At 35.9% G+C, this 22,529-nt stretch overlaps 1 protein-coding gene across 2 annotated transcripts; it reads right to left on the reverse strand.

The window, feature by feature from the left end:
- Positions 1 to 211: 211 nt before the first annotated feature.
- Positions 212 to 14,031, reverse strand: LOC136974596 (uncharacterized). Of its 2 annotated transcripts, XM_067269627.1 has the most exons (3): positions 2,527 to 2,667; positions 1,832 to 1,903; positions 212 to 1,325 (listed from the first exon to the last, which is right to left on the reverse strand). In XM_067269627.1, exons 1-3 carry the CDS (start codon positions 2,655 to 2,657, stop codon positions 275 to 277), a joined length of 1,254 nt encoding a protein of 417 aa, XP_067125728.1. In that variant the 5' UTR covers positions 2,658 to 2,667; the 3' UTR covers positions 212 to 274. The 2 variants fall into 2 exon arrangements, with proteins under 2 accessions (XP_067125728.1, XP_067125653.1); XM_067269552.1 differs by lacking the exons at positions 1,832 to 1,903; positions 2,527 to 2,667 and adding an exon at positions 13,739 to 14,031.
- Between the last annotated feature and the right edge of the window lie 8,498 nt (positions 14,032 to 22,529).

The raw sequence follows: 22,529 nt of genomic DNA on the forward strand, positions 1-22,529 counted from the left end.
ATTCGATCCCGGGTCCCCCAGGGCAGCAGGCTGCTAACCTTGACCGCTCGGCCATCCGGCCCGCGAACTTTCCATATTTTTTTAACATACAGTCAACGACAAAGAACGTACATCATTCTTGATCATGGTAACGATTGGATTCATTTTATTTGCAATTTCGTCTAATTACTTAAGCAAAATACTCTACGGTCAGTAAAATCTGCCTATAATTAAAAACGAAGTGGTCTTTGTTAAAAATAATACGTGACGTATACTATAAAAAACAATTGAGATTTTATAAACAGTACTGAACGTTACAATAAAACTTTATGTTTTCTTCTTCTACACGTCTTTTATTGTCGTCTAGAGAATCGTAGATTGGTACGTATTCGGCTGAATCCTTCAAAATTTCTATTAAGTTCGAATGTATTTCATTTTCAGGAACTTTAACAGAAAATATATGAAAGCAGTGCTTCGACAGATATTTCATTTTTTGCAAATATACAGTCCCGTCTTCACAGCAAAATCTTTTTTCATACACAAAATCTTGCGTATACATCGCCTTAACACCGACCAAAACATTTATCCCTATAGGATTATTATGGATTATTGGAAGTTTAATTATACGCGAGAAACAGTTTTCAAGGAACCATGCGTCACCCATAAACCGAAAGTTTGGTTTCATATTAATATTTACTTTTAATTTACGATGAGTCGCATAGTTTACGGCAGTAATCGAATAATCACTAATATTTCGACGCTTATGACTAGCAGATATTGTTGCTGGGAGAAGAGCTACGTTTTTCTCAGTGAGAAATTGTCGTATGGATTGAACTTCCTCTTCTGTTAAAATCTGATCTTTCTTAAAGTTGTCTATAATCTGTTTTAAATGATCTGGATCTAGAACAAAAAATCTGATGAAAGGGATGAAAGGTTTCATCACGTCTTTCTTCGATATGTTAGCATTTGTTTTCCTCAATTTGAGAAATGATTTTTCGACCCACATGCGAAGTCCCATCAACAAATCAAATTCCTCCAGTCTTCGATACAGGGGGGTCGTCAATAACTTGTGAATAGTAGATTCTTCGCACGATCGGAAATCATCGGTCCGGAAAATACTTCTATCAGAGAAAGCGAGTAGGTCGAAACAAAGATATTGCAGTTGTTTTTCATTGTGTCTGCAAGCCAAATCGTGAACACGACAAACATTACCGCTAGAAATCAAACAGATGATGTCATTGAAACATACATTTTTCAGTTGGTTAATGAAGTAACGTTTGCTGAATAAATACATTTCAAATGCGCTATCCACAACAGTAAAATTAACAATTTCGTTATCCAAAAATCTGAAAAACAAATATACATTGTATATTAATTTTTTAGATATCTTTTAATAATTACTCGATAAAAAGTACGTTTTATTATAGATCCTTTTCTGAATACTCGAGAAGTATTTTCAGCCATTTAATGAAAATCATTTTTGATTACGAAATTTTGATAATAAAATATCTAGAAACTCGAAACTTTAGAACAGCTGGATAAGCAAACCAAATCATGACGTCAGTTTCATTAGTAATGAACTGCCATTGGCTTATTTATCCAACGGTATTAAAGAAGCTTTACTAGGATACACGTCCTATGTCACATAAATCACCAATTTATATCTACAAGTGTTTGGTTTCCTTCCAATAATTAACGTACGCACAATTATTTTAAACACTTTCTCCAATATTTCGAAATGGGATACACACTTTCCTCATTGAACAGTATTATCGTGTTCTTTTAATAATAAATATTTATGTACTGAAAACAAAATTAGGTATGTAACTCTTGTAGAATAATTTGTACAAACCTGGCGAATTGGTTGAGCATTTCTAACGTCAGCGGTACTTTTAGAAGAAACTTCATTTCGTTCGGACACACCATTATCCCTTTCCATGCGGTTATACGCCTTTAGACGTATGTCACGTGAATTGCCGTTAATTCGTGATCCGGCATACGCCTTTCGGCGTAATTAATCAAAAAATTCGATTATTTTGCGTTATATTCGATTTTCCAGCGATCTTAGCTTTGATTCGCTATTCTGTAGGTCAATTGACTTTGTTTAAGCCAAAAAGTGTTTTGTGACCACCCCTGGGCCATAAATGTTTCGGTAAAATAGACCCGCTCTCTGCCAAGTAATTAGAGAAATAGTGTAAATAATGGCAATAATCGAATTATATAATCTTCTCCCCGCTCTAGCTAGAGAGCTGCGGTTTCTTTTATTTAAAAGAAGACAGATGTATCTAACTAACAAATGTACAAAGTTTAGCGATTTTCTGTAAATTAATTATTTTTTTCTTTTGTTCTTAAGCTTCAAATTTTAATATTATTTTAAATTTCTATTAAACTAAAAATTAAACAATCGTAAACTGTGATGTGTTCTTAATCAAACACAAAAAACAGATTAAACATAGCGCGATTTAAAAATTATCCAAAAACTGCAAAAAATGCGCCGCATGACGAATTTCACTCAATTATTTGCTGTAGATCGCCAGCATGGAAAGGGTTATGGAATATTTCAGCAATCCTCCCTTTTCCTTCAATGATGTTAGTGACACGACGATAGATTCTCCATTATCATTGACTATGGTTACTTCGTCATAGTTGAATGTTCCTTTCTCTTCTACGTTCGACATTTTCTCTTTATACTGACAATAATGTTAGTGGAAATTTGAAATGATAATAAATGAATCAATACCACTCGATGATTTCCTTGAACAAAGTCCTCCACACTAAATTCACCACATAAACGATTTGTGAAAGTTGCTTCAGTTTATATGCAAATGAGCTTATTTAATGATTGATGCTGATTAGCTTTAAAAAAGTTATTATATATAAAATAATTATCTTTAATTCTATAAATCCTTTTCTAAGTAAATAGTTTAACTGTTCGTGTAGAGAAAAATAAAATGTTATCGGAAGAATTAATTATGTAAATTAGCTTGAACTCAAACACTGTTTTAATAATGCTATTCGCAGTTTTCTGATCTCAGATGGAAAAGTTATATTCGATAAAATCTAAGTCATTAGAATTGATTTCAGCTGTAAAATTAACGCAAATTCGACTGTTATATAATTTTTCTTAATTTTTAAAGTTTAATTAAAGGATTTAAAAATCATAATATTTAAATTAAAGCCAATTCTAAGTTTAGAAATCAAATATATTGATTTCTAAACTTATTTATCTTATATTTTTATATAAAATAATTTTTCGTATATAATCTATCTATATAATCGAGACGAGTTAATAATAATAATCAGCGCAGAGCCCAAACGGTTAGGACTTGAAAGTTGAAATTTGGTACACAATTAGGGTACGTCACGAGGACGCACACTAAGAACGAATTTTTTGAAATTCCTTCCCACGGAGAGAGAGGGACAGGATTAAGTCTTAACACTTCCATTATTGACACTTCCATTGTTGATGGAAGTGTTACGTAACAATGGAATTGTTAAGAGAAAGCGACAAGCAAAACGCAGAAGCAGTTTTTTTTTCGTTTTTACGGAAAATCGAACATACTTTTAGACCCATCTAAAAATTCTCTAATTAATCTGGAAACTGGAGGACCTAATTCTTGCATTCTGCGAGAACGGGTAAGGTTGACTATAACTGTAATAATCTTAATCTTCGCTATCGTTACTTTTGCCCGAGCAACGCCGGGCCTACCTGCTAGTTAAATATTAAAATGGAGAGAACGTCTTTATTATGTGTTGGGTTTCAGTTGAAACTTGTCTCTTGCTGAACAGCTGCATTGTTATTAATACACATACTTCGAAATAAATATTTTCACTTCTTTTTTTTCTGCATTTAGATTTTAAAAAAATGGATCTTCTTTCATAAAGTCGAAAAAATCTTTGCATGGATTAATTCATATCTGGTTTTACCTGAATAGTAAAACCAGATACGAATACGTTCGTCTGTAGGGGAGAGCCACAATTGTTTGACTTTGAAATCTTCTGCTAGAACTTCCTTGTTGAGGCAAGATACTACTTCAAGGTCCACAGAGGGTCGCTGACGTCTATCGATGAAGAACGATAGTTGAAGACAGTAACCCACTTATTGTCGGCGTCTGTATTTGTATAGCCTGCATGAGCCTCAATACATAGATATTACAACAAGAAAAGACGTTGACGTGTATGCTATCTATGCAGGAGCGGATTTAAGTTTTTCCGGGCCTAGGGCTTATTGAAGTCCAATGGAGCTCCGTTTTTGTTAGATTAAAAATCTTTAAATTGGGGTTTAAAATACTAGTATAAATAAAACAAATAATAATAATAATGATAATTTATAGTAACTATTTTTTACTATGCGATAAGAGCTCATTGTTAATGAAAAAGTATTAAAAATTTATAACAACTCAAGTTTTTGGGCCATTGACACTCGGAGGTCTAGGGCTTAAGCCCTGTTAGTCCCTATGTAGATCCGCCCTCCCCTGCATTTAATTATTTAATTTCTTAAAATGAACCAAAAAAAAACGTAATAAGATAGTAAACGTTTCTAAACCAGGGTGATGCATTATCATTTTCAAAAGTAATACTGCATATAAGATAATTTATATGTGAATATTCGGAATGGATTTAGACAAAATAAAAACGTGCTTAGGACGTGTTTTAATGCCCCCATATACTATGTTTATAAATCATTTAGCTGCACCTATAGTAAGAATCCACAATAAATGAAAACGTTAAAATATTTGCTGTCATTAATTTCGAAAAATAAAACTATGTTTAGTTGTTGTTTATGTCTTGAATTATATACAGTAGACCCCCTATAACACGGTAGCCCGGCACAGCCCGGCACACGAGTTGTGATTGAGCTCATGTATTTAAGTGACGCGTACAACACGGATTCATATTGTGGGAACGCCGGGGGGAAGACGAAGTCGTACCCCCTTTTTGTCGGCGAACAGGTCGGCAAGACCCACCCCACTGTCAAGGATGGCTAATTTTTCACGATAGCCCGACCTTTTGGGATCGGCTAGTTAATTGTCAGGTCGAGTGGAGGAAGTGTTGGGTCTTCGATAAGAAAAACGGCAATATCCGTAGTAGCAGGACAACACAGATAGATTTATTAGAACAGAGAATCGAGTACATCGAAGCGACGCATTCCGTCCCTAATCGCGGGAGAGAGAGAGCTCACAATTGTTAGGGGATTCATACCTCTCGGTTATCGCTTATGATCGAGAAGGTTCTTCGGCTCGGCTGAAGGTTCTTCTAGCGTCTTTCCTGGCGGTGCGGCAGGTGGCTTCGAAGCGGAGGCTCCGGCGTCTGGAATGGCCTTCGTTTCAGGACTCGGGCCAGCGGGTCGTTCCCCTTCTTCCGACCTCTTTCTTAGATCTCTTTCCCCTTTATATACCCCCTGTCCCTTCCGTAACGATCACCAATCGCGATGGAGGGTGGTGACTTAGTTCCATGACTCAGGTGGGATCCTGAGAAGGAGGGAAGCGAGTTTGACGGCGGAAGACTGAACGATCAAGCTTCGAAGGATGTAATCTCCCGAGGGGATTTGAAATAATGAAAATTTTAACTCGGACCGGCTCAATTCGGTCCTCACAATATAACACGGAACTTATCTACCGTGTTATAGGGGGTCTACTGTACACAATATATGGGGGTAACAAGCCCTCATATACTATGTTTATAAACCTTCAAAGTGCTTAGGATCTCTAAAAGTAGTTTTAATTCACCCAACGAATAAGGGAAATATTTCCAATCAAAAAAAGGAGCAGGAATATTTACAAGTCTATGCTAAATGACGACTAAATCAAATACGTGTAAACAATGCTCCACTCTACCCGGCCCTATTACAAACAAGTTTTAAATTTACGCGATGTGACGCGTTTGATTTGTAAAAAGAAGCCAAATAAGAAAGAGTAAAAGTTTTTCGAATTTTTAACATTTATTCTCAAACTATAAATTATATTTTTCTTCTTAAGATACGTTCATTGTGCCCGAACGAACGGAATGATTTGTACGTCATTCTTAAATGACGGTAAAGATGAGATTGCAAATAAAATAAATCAATTCTAATTGTCTAAGCATAGTAGTCTATGTTCTAAAATCCACAAATTATTTTAATGAAAACCAAAATAGTTCTTGTTAAAAATATCCGGCGTAAGATATAAAAAAAGGCAATTTTTTGAGATTTTACAAACAGAAGATAACGCTACAATAAATTCTCTCAATGTCTTCTTCTTCACTTGTAGTCTCATGTCGAAAATTGTAGGCTGGGATGTAACAACTTGTATCCTTCACAACTTCTATTAAGTTCGAATTTACTTCCTTTTCAGGAATCTTAACTAAAAATATATGAAAGCTGCGTTTCGGCAATAAATTTATTTTTCTTAAAAACAAAAGCCCGTCTTGAAAGCAAATGCATCTTTCGTACAGAAAATCTTGCGAATATGTCGACTTCACACCGACCAAAACATTTATCCCGTTAGGATTTCTGTGGATTATTGGAAGTTTAATTGTATGCGCGTAACAGTTTTCACAGAACCATACGTCAGCCATAAACTGAAAGTTTGGTTTCATATTAATATTTGTGTTTAACGTACGACGTGCTGTTTGGTTTATGGCAAGAATCGAGGATAAATCATTAATATTTCGGCGTTTACCAGTAGCAGATATTGTTTTTGGAAGGAGCGCCACGTTTTTCTCGGTGAGGTATTGTCGTATGGATTGAACTTCCTCTTCTGTTAAAATCTGATCTTTCTTAAAGTTGTGTATAATCTGTTTTAAATGATCTGGATCTAGAACAAAAAATCTGAGGAAAGGGAGGAAAGGTTTCATCACGTCTCTCTTCGATATGTTGGCATTTGTTTTCTTCAATTTGAGAAATGTTTTTTCGACCCACCTGCGAAGTCCCATCAATAAATCAAATTCCTCCAGTCTTTGGTATAGGGGACTCGTCAATAACTTGTGAATAGTAGTTTCTTCGCACGATAGAAAATCATCGGTACGGAAAATACTTCTATCAGAGAAAAGGAATTCGTTGAAACAAGAACGTTGAAACTGCTTTTCATTGAATTTGCAAGCTAAATCGTGGACACGACAAACATGTCTGCTGAGAGTCAACCTGACGAGATAATAGAAAGTACTTGTTTTTAAACGGCTAATGAAGTAACGTTTGCTGAATAAATACATTTCAAATCCGCTATCCGCAGAAGTAAATTGAGGAATTTTGTTATCCAAAAATCTGAAATTGTAGAAATATTTAAATGTTTATAAATAAAATAATTCATATAATGGTGTATTATTGTCGGAACGTAGTGACGACTAATACTTGACTTCGTGCATTCCTTGTCAACAAAATAACTCTGGAATGAATTGTCCGATCTTGATGAAATTTTCTTGGACGACTCATCATCACTCAAGGATGAACTAACTAAAATTTCAACTTTCAAAAATAATCCGTTTTTGTAGAACTGGAAATAGGGGTTTTTCTTTAGTATGGATCATTTTTGAGAGTTGAAATTTTAATCAGTTCGTCCTTGAGTGATGGTGAGTCGTCGTAGAAAATTTCGTCAAGATCGGACAACTCATTCTAGAGTTATAATGTTGACAGGGAATGCATGAAGTCAAGTTCTTGTTCTTGTTCTTGTTCGCGGGTTTATATTGGAAGGTGTGGCCGTTGTCGGCTTTTCTTCCGATGCGCCGCCTGGTGGCTAGGCGAAGCGGCCGGTCTTATATATGTACCGCTCAAGGGCTGAGATGTGGTGGCGCGGGTCTATGCCCGCGTGTGGCCAGTAAAGTTGGCTGAGGTGACGAATCTGGTGCAGGTCCAAAGAGAGGGCTTGGCCCAACTCCCGACGGGCCTCGTCGTACGCCGGACACACCAGCCAAAAGTGGTCGGGGGATTCCTCCTGCCCGCAGTGCTAGCAGTCCGGTGAGCGGCTAAAGCCCTGGTCACACTATGCGACTTTCCAGCCGCGCGGGCGACTGCAACCACAACTAGAAACAAAAAGTTTGTTCTACTGGCGACGGTTGCAAACGCGCATCCAATCAGAAAACGTCTTTGTGCCACGTCATACTTTGTGTTATATATTTGTCAACATATCTTGATTATAACATTTGTATTAACTCAGTTTCAGTACATTTAAATGCTATATTTGATATAAATCAAATCTGAATTTATAAAGTTATTTGTTAGATTTATTTTAAAAAGTTGTATTACTTTTAATAATATACAATTGAATAAAATAAATGCTTATATAAAAGAAAAAAAATATCGATTATAAATGAATTAAATCATTCAAGCTTTCCTCTAAACAACACTTACCCTCAAATATTCACTTTTATAAGATTGATAAATAGCATCCAAAAGTTCTGGGATAATGACTGATATCGAATTATGGGCCACTCTAAATTGATATGCCAAACGACGAAACGTTTCGCCTAAATTATATATAAGTATTGGTATTCATACGGATATATCCCCTGTAACCTACGGCATCCGAAAGCCTTAATTCATTCATCAACTGGTGAAAGCACGATTGTTTAGCCCGTTGATTTTCATTTCGTCAAGTTTTAACCCAGCATAAACGTTTTTTCTTATTTTTCTCTTCGTATATTCTCGCCAGCTCTAACAAAATTAGCGCCTTTTTTCTTTTATTCATTCCAGAAAAGGAACTGCTTGCTATTTTAATAAGAAAAGTAGCTGAAATTCCGTAAATACTCTGAAGTAGAACGTAAAAATATCGGTAAACTTACGAAAGTAGACAAAAACAAGCTGCTGTAATTTTATTGGTTTATTATAGGGTCAGGTGTTCCGAGTTGCAACGTCAACGAACAATGTGTGACCACGAGAAGACGCGCGCGACTCGCGCTTGTTGCAGTCGCGGTCGCCTGCGCGGCTGGAAATCGCATAGTGTGACCAGGGCTTAAGGTGACGTTAAAAAAAAAAAAAAAAAGATTGAAGAGGCGCCGTATTTGTACGTAGCCTCGCCAAAAGCGATTTCGCATGGCGCGAGGAGGCCAGATAGTAGGGCCAAGGGGAGAACGGCCAAAGGTGATCCCTCCCCTTGTGCCGGAGAGCTGCCGACCAATTGTCGGTGAGGGCGAGCACGATCTTGTCCCTGTTGAGCCGTCGAAGTTCTCTCGGGGTCAGGGAGCGGCGCCAGGAGCCAGTAAGATCGGCGTGACTGGCTGCCCTATCGGCCGCTTCGTTAATCTGAATGCCCGAATGTCCTGGGATCCAGACGAGGTCTAGGGGGGCAGTGAACCTGCTGACCATAGATGCGATATCAGAGATGATGGCCGTCGAAGAGAAAGATACGTCCGCGATTGCCTGCAGAACTGAGCGGCTGTCTGAAAAGATTACAGTCGGACGATTATATTGGGAGGCGATCATCAACGCTCGCTGAATCCCGATTGCTTCTGCCGTAAAAACGCTGCAGGCGTCGTGGAGGCGCCAAGTCTCCCGGATACCATCGTTCGGGATGACGATGCCGATCTGAGTCCTGAGAGTAGTTTTCGATGCATCGGTACCGATGCAGTACCTGTCGTACCATAGTTTAGCGTGAAGCTCGGAGTAACGGCTTTTCAAGCCCTCGGCGTGGTCCGCACCCGCTGCGGACCACTCATTGAGGTGGACCTTGGGCCGGACCTGATCTGCACACGGGGGGTGGAAATTCTGGCGGTAAAGGCTGGCGACCGGGAGACTCTCGTTAGCGAAATGGGTGAAGACCCGGTCGACGTAAGGAGACTGAAAACGGCGCCAATGGTGGAAGGCCAGACTGGGAGCCGCCTGGAAAAAGTGAAACAGAGGGCTTGATGGACCCCGAGATAAGTGGGTTACCGCATGCGCTATCGCTCTATGGCGAAGGCGAAGCTGAAGCGGAATATACCCTGTTTCCGTGTAGAGGGAGATCAGGGGGGGGTCGATTTGGGGACCCCCAGCGCGGTACGAAGGGCCTCGTGTAATGGGCGCTCCATACGGCTAATGCTGGAGGGCGGAGCCCCCTCCAGGAGCGGGGCGCCAAATTCCGCCATTGGGCGTAGCACCGAGTAGACAAGGCGCAAGAGGTCGGCGGTCCGAGCCCCATTCCGGCGGGATGCAAAGTACTTTAAGTAAGAGCAGGACCGCGTTAGTTTGGTCCGGAGGAATTGGGCATGGTTGTCCCAGGTGAAAGTTTGTGAGAGTTGGAGGCCCAAGACCCGGACTACCCTTTGCTGGGGGATGGTCCCTGAACTGAGGGTGAAAGATAAAGGTGAGCGATTGGTTTTGGCCGAAAAGTCGATTGACGCGCTCTTGGTCGCAGAAAAGGACATGCTCCACCCCGCACGTGTAGAAGCGTCATCTAATGGTCGGAAAATATGACAAGCATTAAAACAGTAATTTTGAAAGGTAAATGTTATCGCTAACTCGATACACAACAACAAATATAAAGAATCTTTATAGAATAATAAGTTTAAAAAAGTTTTCTTTTTTTTAACTTATTATTCTATAATATGGAGTGATCAATATTGATGGCTTTACGATCCATTCTCTCCTTCGCGTTCCTATCGTTAGTACGAAGTTTCGATCTCTAAATGAAGAAGCTGCACAGAGATTCCAGATTGAGATGAAGTCGCTCAAATTCATCATCATCGATGAAATGTCAATGATTTGTGCAATAATGCTTTACATGATCGAGAGAAGATTGAGGGAGATAAACCTCGAGAAAGATTTGGAAAGAAATCTACCTTTGGTAGATTTCTTTATCTATTTGTTTGGTGATTTTCGTCAGCTTCCTCCTGTTAAAGATACTCCTCTCTAATCAAGTGTTTTTTACAATGTAATGTCCCAACAGGGTCCCTATCTTGTTGGGACATTACATTACATTTGTATTTGATTCTTTTGAGAAGTTCATTGAACTTAGTAATTCTCATAGACAAAATAGCACAGATAGTTCCTTCACAGATGTCTTACAACATCTAGCTTCGTGTGATTCCTCTGATACAAATCTGAACATTCTGACGACAAGAAATCGAGCCTGTTTGTCCAGAGATGAACTTGATCAGTTCCAAACGGCAGTATAGCCATATCCAACAAACGAGCAAGTTAAACAAAGCAACAAAGACTACTTGCAGTCAACTAGATGCCCTCTTGCTTATATAGCATCTGAACACACTCCAGATATTGCCCCGCCTTCGTCCAAAGATGACTCAGCTCTTGGTCTCTCCAAGTATTTGTATCTCTCAGTTAATGCCAGAATCATGCTGAGAGTTAACTTACGGGTGCAAGGAGGTCTCCTCAATGGTTCACTAGGAACTATACGTTACATTATATATGTTCCTAATGCTCGCCCTCCAGCTCTTCCTCTGTTTATTTTAGTGGAATTCGATAGCTATTAGGGACTTTTCATCTATGGTAATCTGTTTCCAATAATCCCCATAATACGCTCTTCGAACGATGGCAGTGTATTGCGATCTCGTAGACAGTTTCCCCTTACCTTAGCATACTCGATGACTATACATAAATCACAGGGATTAACTCTTCCAAAAATCAAAATAAATACAGGGAAAAAGAGACAGCTATCGGCCTTACCTATGTTACATTGAGTCGAGTGAAAAAAATAACTGACTCTATATTTTTAAAGAGTTACAATAAAGATCGCTACGAGTCAATCTGCAAGTCCAAGGCCCATAGTGATAGACAGAATTTCGTGAAACGTTGGCATAGCAATTAATTAATGGCTTATTCTGACCTTATATTTGTACCTTTATATGATCCAATAGAAATCAAATGTATTGTTGAGAACGAATGATTCTTTGTTTCTTTTTCCCTCATAATCTAGAAAATAAAGATGCAAGCAGCTTCGTTCCGACTACACGCTGATGCAGCGTTACTTAACTAGTTTTACGTTCACTCGCTCAAAAACATATCATGTTCTATCACAGAACTTTTCTTAATAAACGAAGACATCTTCAGCCGTTCAGGTCATATTCTTATAAATCAATGTTTAATTGTGGCAGGTTGAGATTGCGGCATCGCTAATTCATATAACTAATCTTTTATGGGTAAAATTGCAGATCTAAATGGTAAAGTTGCGTTGTGAATGATGATGTTGCGAGCTTAACAGAGAATGTCACATTTGCAGGTATGGTTTCTATTGACCTTTCCCGAAATCAGCCGCTCTGAATGATGTGGTTCGGCACCTTATCAGGCGCTCCATACTATGCCAATAGGAGTAAAACGTCAAAAGGTTCCTTCGAGAGATAGGTTACACGTAGACTGATCGAGGAGCATAGATCTCGAAGGGTTGCGAGTTCCTTTGACATTTTTACACATATGAGCAGTGATGATATTCGAAATATTTAACAAGGGGTTCGCTAGCAGAAAATTTTTCCCTGACAATCACCGACAAATGAAATGGAAGTTTTGAATAGAAATAAATACAACACCTTTTCTTGCAACCGTATATCTAACAATCAGTGGCGTACTTGGAACGTAACGAGCCATGGGTGAAGGGCAGGTAACGATAATATTTTAGGGCTGTCGACCTTTTTTTTTAGGCAGGGGTAATCTTTACCGCGAAATCGCGCTTCTCGAAATACACACGTGTCATCATCTCTCGAGATACATTATACTTTTTCTTTCGCTGTCCATAGCCCGACACGTGTTCGACAGACATCTTGTATTATCTCGCGCGCGTGGCATTCTGGGATCTCTCTCATCACTGGATCTACTTTCAAGAACTCTCTTGAATCGATCGCGATTAAACCTCGATTGAAACGGTCGAGAGAGATCGCACCAAGACATACTCCCTGACCTTGCTCACAATCTAGATTGAAATGCTCGGTACGAACGGGGTATAATACTCTAGTTTAGTAGTATTACAGAGTATAATACGCATATTTTAATATATTTTTAAAAAAAAACAAACCCACTGAGAAATGTTCCGTGTGTTTAACAAGGTTCGGGAAACCGAAAATTTTAACAACGGGTTCGGCCGAATATCACCACTGCATATGAGTATGGACTATAGCTCGGAAATGCTCCCAATTCCCTCATTTAGAATTGCAATTTTACTATATCAATTCAAAAATAAATATTATTTATTTCTTAATGTGCAACACGAGAATACACAGTTAAATGTAACTATAGAAATACAGTAGAGAGTCGAAAATCGGAATCAATTGGGGACTGGGGTTGTTCCGATTAGTCATTTGTTCCGATTACCCATTATGTATGAAAAAATACATTAACCTGTCCAATGTTCAAATTTTTCTCCATTGCGTGTCGCTTCGCGTTGAATTTTCGTCGATTTTAAGCCTAACGAAAATTTTTATAATAATAATCGAGGCTATTGTATCATTAAAAATTATTTCTTTATTTTGTACAAACAAAATAAATATATTGAAAAATATAAAAACATGAAAATTATACTTTAGAAGTAAATCTAGTATCAAAAACGTTCGATTCAGCATGACAGTCCGACTGAAAATCGTTCCGATTACCGGCCATTCCGATTACCGGCGTTCCGATTAACGATTCTCTACTGTACATTTTTTTCTGAAGCAACTCTGATATTAATTGCTTTTCTAACTTTAATAAACCACCAATTAATATCTACAAACGTTTGGTTTTAAAAATTATTCTAAATATTTTCGGCGATATTTCAAAACGGTCAGAGACGTTCTTCATTAATTAAACACGATTATTTTATTCTCTTAATATATATCTATGCTAAAGACAAATTAAGCGACTCTTATAGAATAAACCTATACAAACCTGGCGAATTGGTTGAGCATTTCTAACGTCAGAGGTACTTTTAGAAGAAACTTCATTTCGTTCGGACACACCATTATGGAATATTTCAGCAATCCTCCTTTTTCTTTCAATGATGCTAGCGACACGACGACAGATCCTCCATTATCATTGACTATAGTCACTTTGTCATAGTTGAATGTTCCTTCCTCTTCTACGTTCGACATTTTCTCCTCAAACTGACAATAATATTGGAGGAAATATGAAATAATAATAAACGAAGATTGTCAGAACCAATATTAAATACCAGTCGATGATTTCCTCGAACAAAGGCCAACAATTCCACCACCAGATAAACGATTTGCTCTATTCTGTTCTCTTCTTCTATCAGGGTTCATATGGAGACTAGCCTTTAAACAATTTGTGAAAGTTGCTTAAGTTTATATGCAAATGAGTTGTTTAATGATTGATGCTGATCAGCTTTAAAAAAGTTATTATATATAAAATAATTATCTTTAATTCTATAAATCATCTTGTAAGTAAATGGTTTAACTTTTTGATATTTTTTATGTAAATAAAAAGAAAAAACAATTTTTGCGGGAATTGTTTGTTTGTATACGACAACGAGACACGTGATTGATCTTCCTGTGGAGGGATGTCTTCCGGGAAGGATTTTTTTAAGGGTAAATGCCCACTATTTATGCGTTAAACACGTGGGTTCCGTTAGCATCTCCCAAATGTTTCGCAGATTTAGTCGCAAATCGGAAAGTGTACAATCGTATTCGAGCCGCCGAATATCAAAAAATTAAAATCATAAAATTTTCATAAACTTAAATATATATGTACGACTCGTACTTATGGAGTGTACTACTGTTTCGAATAAGATAAAGGCAATGATAAAAACTGAATAAAATATGTAAAAAAACATCAGGCACAGGTTTCCCATTAAAGTTATTTAGGTATATTTTTCCTGTCTTAGAATTGGCGTTAATAATATCCTCTTAACAGTGAGGGACGTAAATAGACGTCCAAGGCGATCGAGTGGCAGTGGTGAGGGACGTCAATAGACGTTAAAAAATTCTTATAAAATACCTGGACCATTTCGTGAAGTCGTAGAATTTTCACGAGTAGTTGGGTTCTCCAACTTTGTTTTGGAATATCCTTTAGTTCTCGAGAAATTACAATAAAAGAGAGAAAATTAAAATAAATATGAAATTTTAGACGGCCATCTATCGACATAAATCGAATTTAAATTTCCCGCCGTCATCTGATTGGTTAAAAAATTAATATTCCTAATTGGCTCGCGTCAGAAAAAAGTAGGTGTGACTTCTGTAAATGACGCTATCGGGAGTGCACCGATGCAACCGGAAAAAGTAAACAGCCTACGTCATTAGTCTAACGGTCCTTGTCTGACCTACTTTTCGTAGAATCAACATTGGAGTAAGCTGTAGTAAAACGTAGTAGTTTATAGTAAAACGGTCTTCTCTAATATTCATAGTACTTTGTAAAGCTTGGATTTCAATTTAATAAGTATTATTTAGTTCAGAAACATTATAAATACATCATTAAGTAGGAGAATAACGAAAAACTTTATTTTTTAGTATAATACAATTTACAAAATCGAAAGTTCGTATATCGTAATATTATAAAAAACTACATCGAAACATACAAAGTCACCTAATTTACTTAAATTCAGTTCATTATACAACTGTCGATACTCTTGCCTTCCTCAGTTTCCTCAAACAAAATTCGAAAACTTCAATTAATCCTATAAATATTTAAGCGCCATTACTATTCTAATTAACTGTAATTACAAATATAACTGAAAAATATTTTTGACATAAACCCTAGGCAATAATTATCAAAACAAAATTCTTCAAGTATAAATTTTTCTGATCGAGTAATATGTAATAATAGTTTTATCTATTAGTCTTGCCATATTCTACTTTCTATGTTCACATCCATTTAGTTTCATCCAATTACACTTTAAATGTAAAAAAATCTACCAACAAATTAGTTTGCTAATAAAGGGACTACTTGCTAATTAAAGTTTGTATTCTTCTTTGACGTAGTTCTACGTTTTAGCACTAAATTGGTAGACATGTCTAAATAACACGCTTATAAACACTAAAAACCATAAATGTCTCGAAATTAGAACTAGATAATTATATGCAGAAATAAATTAGTAAACCTATAATACATGCCTTCATTTACATCCAAACAAAGATCAGTTCTCGCAAATTGTCGAAAAATAAATTATTTTCAACTTTTCTTTCTGTAAAGTAGCATATTCTGAAAAACAAGTTCTATATTCAGAGTAAAATTTCCACCTTTTATCCGTTAAAAACAACGCAAAATCTATGAATCCACGTAATAAAAATTTATCGCAGTGAACTTCGAAAAAACGAGAAACACAGAAAAACCAAACTGCACTCTATTAAATTTTGCCGCCAATTGATTCATATAGTGATGTGAAGGTTCGAATATAAGAATAACGAATTTTTATTTTATTTGCCAACCGATTTTCGACAGTTAGGGTTAAATCAAAAACAGAAACAAAAAAACGGAAAAACACCGACAAATTTTCTCGTAAAAATTAATCATAAACTATCGTTCCCACGGTAATACTTCCTTGTAGAAGATGAGTTAACTGTTGAAAAATAATTATATCATGTAATTCACCATTGGTCAAAAAGGACTTCCACCCTTGACGTACTTCGCAAAATCTCGAACCCAAGATCCCGAAATAAAAGGAAAAACGAACGAAGATGACGAAGAGAGGGAGAGAGAGAAAGAGTTTCGACAACTGTCAAGTGTGTGTGTGTGCCGTGGATTATCATCTCCCGCCGTTGAAGCCGTCCATCCCATCTATCTACAGTCCATTGACTCTTATTTTCAAGCGAACTCTCGTTCCTCGGACTTTGTGCAAATCTCAGGATCACTAAGGTATTTATCCTGCTCGCGATGTTTTGTAAACTCTCTCTCTCCGTTCACTCGAGACGCGGTTTAATAATTCGATTCGATGATATAAATACTTCCAAATACGTTAATTGATGTATTCCCCTTTAATCACAAAATAAACGGGTATTTTGTTTAATATTAGAAGAGTGTGCGTTTCTTCCTCCATTACCCTCATTACTCATCATCGGCATCTTATGCTTCCGAAAAACGCGTATCTATCCGCGAGAAGTTTGATAGATTGGTGTCAGTTCCTGACGTAAACGGGATCTTACGATCCCAAATCCGTAACTAATCATTGACCGCTCGAGCCTTAATCATCCTTTCGACAACCGAGGTCGGACCTCAAGGTCTTGTGCCGTTAAGAGGTAGAGAAGATAGGAATCATCCTCCATCTCCTACCCTCGGTTAACCTCACAGTGATGCTCCAGTAAAAATTTTATCACATGATGAAAAGTTTTAGAATAAATGCTAAAAGTTTTAAAAAATTATTTCATGAAATTCGATGAATTTAATTAATACACAATAACTAAATCTGTTTAATAAAGGTTAATAATCTACCACTATAATTATGCAAATTAGATATAAAAAAGATCACTGCGCAAATTCTCCCACCAACTATACGTTATGGGAAAACTTACGACGTCAATGCGATTGAAGCTTTCCCACTAAACACTGACAATTTTATATAATTATTTAATTAATCCAGTCAAATTTAAATAATATAAAATGTCTAGATCTGTTTAATAAAGATTATCACAAATATTATTACAAATATGCAAATTAGATATGAGATAGGTCACTAGGAAATCTTCCGCCAAGATAAAAATAGCTTTCGGTCACGTGTTCACCAAGAAATATGTTTAAAATTTAATTTTTCAGCTTACATAAACCGTACAATAAATGAGTATTTCTTCGAAAGAAGTCGATATACACGAATAAATAATAATTATTTAATAATGCTTTTATCCATTTTAAGTGGATATTGTAAAAATTAAGCCATTTAATCTGTGTGGCTTTTATAATTTAGAGTTTCCGAGTATTTTACTGTGAAATTCAATTTAGTAAACAGAAACAAAGTTAAGCTATTAAGTATAAACAGCACAATACAATAATTTATACGTAAGTTGAGTGTAAATACAGAAAAAAAACGAATTATATCAAAGATGGGACAAACAAGCTTACATCCCCAGAACAGAGCTTATAATTCGTTGTTATTTTCAGCCTGTTCCTACTTCGACTGTTTTATCTTGGTAAAAAGTTAGTTTTTTAAAAACGTTTTTTAAAAACGTTCCAAACGAGCGGTCGTTGCTGATAAATGTTCTTACGTTCGATTTTTTGATGTTATAACCTGAAGATGGTCGTTAAACACGATCGAAAACGTTAGTTACATTCTATTAAAACGGCTGCTTATATAAGGTGGTAGGAGTTTTGTACTGAGAAGTCACGCAGTCAAGGATGAGTTAAATTTTAAATATATTTCTTCATATTTCTTAGTGAACACGTGACCGAAAGCTGTTTTTATCTTGGCAGAAGATTTCCTAGTGACCTATCTCATATCTAATTTGCATATTTGTAATAATATTTGTGATAATTTTTATTAAACAGATCTAGACATTTTATATTATTTAAATTTGACTAGATTAATTAAATAATTATATAAAATTGTCAGTGTTTAGTGGGAAAGCTTCAATCGCAGTCGACATCGTAAGTTTTCCCATGACGTATAGTTGGTGGGAGAATTTGCGCAGTGATCTTTTTATATCTAATTTGCATAATTATAGTGGTAAATTTTAAACCTTTATTAAACAGATTTAGTTATTGTGGATTAATTAAATTCATCGGTTTTTGTGGAAGAATTCTTTAAAACTTTTAGCGTTTATTTAGAAACTTTTTGTCACCCGATGACATTGGACAAGAGCATTTTCGTTTTGTCTATTGTATATGATCAGTTCGCGCCAGATTTCGTAGAGTGCGGTTTGATATTTGTATTTTCTCATTATCTTTTGAAGTTCACTGCGATAAATTTTTATTACGTGGATTGATAGGTTTTGCGTTGATTGCAATGGATATTTTAAGGCATAAAGTTTACTGTGAATTAGTTCTAAATTCAGAAAGAAAAGTTAAAAATAATTTATTTTTCGACAATTAACAAGAACTGATCTTTGGATATAAGTGGAAGTATGTATTATTGGACTACTAATTTATTTGTGCATATAATTATGTAGTTCTAGTTTCGAAACATTTGTTTTTTAGTGTTTATAAGCGTGTTATTTAGACATGTGTACCAATTTAGTGCTAAAACATAGAACTACATCAAAGACCGATTAGAGGTTTTTTAGAAAAACTTATACTTTAACAATTTGATTTGATTATTATGGTTAGTGTTCATGTGTATTGTTGTACTGTAAATTACTTCGTTTTACTATGTTAGAGAAAGTAGGTCGCACATTGGATTGAGGACTGTTCACTTTTTAGAGTGAAGCGGACCCTCTCAGTGAAGTGTGTTTTAGGAAAGTTATGCATTTTTTTCTGATGCATGCCAATGATGAATATTAATTTCAGAATTAAATATTGGTCAATGACGATCTCATATGTAATAAATCTGAAGATGAATATAAAAATATTTCTACATTTTTTTCATTGTTGTTTCTTAAAGTTTAATTTATTTAAATTTATTATACGTAAAGTAAGTTTATTTACCAAATGCTAATATTTTAAACCGCTTTAATATTTCGGTGTAAATTTGAACAACGAATTTTAAAATTTTAAATAAAAGATATACTGAAATTTTCTTTTATTTACAATGATTACGTCACTTCTACAGAAAGTAGAACACGAGACGACCTACACCCACATTTCAGTCTGGGGGGAAAGGCCGCCAGGCGTCGTAGTTATAAACATAACAACTTTTACGTCATCTACCGTTGTGGATGAAATTCGTTAACTGTCAATTACATTTTCTTGCATTTGATTCGCAGGTTGGAAATAATCGTCATGACTTAAATGCCTAAAACTTTAAAATATTATATAAAATTGAAAATAAATTCAAAACTTTTGAAAAAATCGTAACGGATGGAAAATCAAAAAAGAATTTAATATAAATTTGAAAAAAAAATTTTAGCAAAAAAATACCGCGAAAAAATTCATATATAAAAAAATTATGTGACAATAAAGAACGATTTTTTCTTTACAAGACGTAACTGTTTAAAATTTTTTTTCCTAAACGGTAACGAGAAAAACGCGTGGAAAAATTCTTAAAAAATTTCCCACGATTTATCTCCACAACTAACTGGTAGAGCCACGTCTGACTGTTCCACTGTTAAGAGGATATGAGTAGAGATTTTGAATTATAACTGCTCAATTCTAATAAAATAACTGATGACAAGCTTATGTATTTTATATTAAGTTGAGTAAGTGTTCCGCTAAAAAAAATTGCTCACAAAAGTGTTCCGCATGCTAGAAAAGGTTGGGAACCACTGCTTTACCGAATCAATTTTTTTTTAATACAAAATTTTAGAATTGATTTCAGCTGAAAAATTAACTCAAATTCGAATGTTACACAATTTTTTATGTTCAAATTTTAATTAAGAGTTTTAAAAATCAGAAAATTTAAATTAAGGCAAATTAATAAGATTTCTAAGTTTATTTAATTATATATGAAAAATAGAATTAATTTCTAATTAAAAATCCAACAATGAGTTGCTTAACATTCCCGGCAGCATTTGGTTGAGCCATCTGTTCTGATATTTTATTTTAAAAACTTTTCATATTTTTAAGTATTATAAGTGGCCAAAAGCTCAATTTTGAGGCTAGGGATGGGTTTTATAAAAAATGTGAATGCTAATACAAGAATAAAATCGTCATTAAGTCTCACCCTACTGGAGATACATACGACTCCCATTATTTCTCCATGCCCTCGACCTTTAATCACCAAAATTTAATACCATCAATCTACCTAATAAATAAAATCTCCTTACAAAATTTCAGAAATTTTCAACAAAAAGCACAGAGTTATTAAGCTTAGAAGAGGGCGAACAAAATCGTGCCCCATACACACTAACATCCATAGATATGTTTTTACATTTCTCGATGTTTCAAGGTCCCGAATCCAAAAATGTAAAAATTTTGGGGGATCATTTTATGACCGATCGCCATACTCTTTTTCTGTTATACACAGCGGTCAGAAAGTAAAAATCCAGCAACGAAGTGCGTAACTTTCCCTGCTGTTATCATCGTTTTAAAAATAAAACCTCATATTTTAATCATAATAAATAAAATTGTGTATGGCGCCATCTGTTATGAGATTTCATTATAAAAAACTTTTTATATTATTGATTATTATCAAATGGCAAAAGGTTAATTTTAAAAATAGGGATGAGTTTTAAAAATCGTAAATGATAATAACGAGCAATATCTTTAAGTCTGACCCTTCTTGAGACATGATATGTCCCCCTCTATCTCCCCATCTCGCGTCCTTTAACCACAAAAATTTACCAATATAAATCCCCTTATATACAAGTTATCATGCCAAATTGTGTTCTAATCCATTTCTAAATCTTTACCTCTCTATTAAAGGAAAAATACACACAAACAACTTTTTTGAATTTGTTGCATTTAGAAGGCCTTAAACTGTAGAGAGTTGCAAAAATTTAGAGTCGAGGAGGATCCAACCCCATTTTGAAATACTCTTGGCTATTCCAATTAGAGTTTCGGTGTCACACCTCCAACAGCTTTCCTTTGTTTTATTATTTACATTGTCCAGCTTATAGATTGTAGGCATATTAATCACACTCAATCACTGACTAAAGAATTTGCTAGTTCCTTTAATTGTAGTCATTTTAATATATAAAAAAGAGGGAGGTCAAGCCACCCTAACCGTCCATCCTTTCAAGAATCTGAATTACATGTAATAATCGCCTTGCAATTGGTTCGGTCTATTGCCATGAGATTATTACACATTGAAATGATCAATGCCAAAGGTTACTTCAGTCTGGTTGGCTGCCTCCTCATCCCTACTAAGAAAATATCTTTCCTATTTCAGTTTCCCAAAACATATGTGGTCATTCCAGTGCACAAGAGATCTTTAAATCTAAGCACCATTCTACCCAGGAGACATAAGGGTGTTAATGTTATAGTGGGAAATGGTTCTGCCAACCATCTATTAGTGGGATCCTGTAGTCCACTGTAGCCAAGATTTTGGCTATGAGAATGTGACTCTTTACTCCATTGGTTTCATCATGCAGGTCATGATCCTCAAGTCTGAGTTTTAAATACTTGGTGCGCCAGCACCAAAACTCAATTTTCTTTCTGACAGACTAATTTTCCTGGGATGTAAGTGACTGCATTTGTTTGCCCTTTTAATGTTCAAATATTAGCCTTGTGTCACCAGGAGGGATGCAGAGTTTGAGACATATCTCAGATTCCAGGTGTAAGGTTCCCAGTTTCTCAGCCAATGCAAGTCTTGAATCTGGGAATTCTGCTACGTTTTTAGACTAGTCAGTGACATAACTTGCAGAAACAATCAGTATTATCTTGCTATAAGTGATGACAAAGCCACTGAAAAATGGGGTATCAGAATAAACTACTGAAACAGTGCTTTATTGAATGATGCCTACTAAATGCGTCCATGGGTGCCTTCGATCCCATCAGCAAGGCTAGACAAATACATTCTAGTTATCCTGTTCAAAGATGTGGGTTTCTTCAGGAAACCGATTCATAGCAGCCATCTCAACCAACCTACTCAGGTCACATACTTTGGAGACGTGCAGTGGGTCTTCTATGGTGCTGATATCAAAAGTTTCTACCAGTCTCTCTAGGACACTGACCAGTCTCTCCCATCTTTATATCTACATTC

The sequence above is a fragment of the Centruroides vittatus genome, unplaced genomic scaffold (assembly GCF_030686945.1).
Source record: "Centruroides vittatus isolate TY-2023 unplaced genomic scaffold, ASM3068694v2 contig_10, whole genome shotgun sequence".
Taxonomy (NCBI): Eukaryota; Metazoa; Arthropoda; class Arachnida; order Scorpiones; family Buthidae; genus Centruroides; species Centruroides vittatus.

Coding starts and splice junctions, on each gene's coding strand:
- LOC136974596 (XM_067269552.1), bottom strand. CDS start 13,941: ATGTCGAACGTAGAAGAGGAAGGAACATTCAACTATGACAAAGTGACT. Junction 1,326..13,738: donor ATGCTCAACCAATTCGCCAG/GTTTGTATAGGT, acceptor TTTGTTTTTCAG/ATTTTTGGATAACGAAATTG.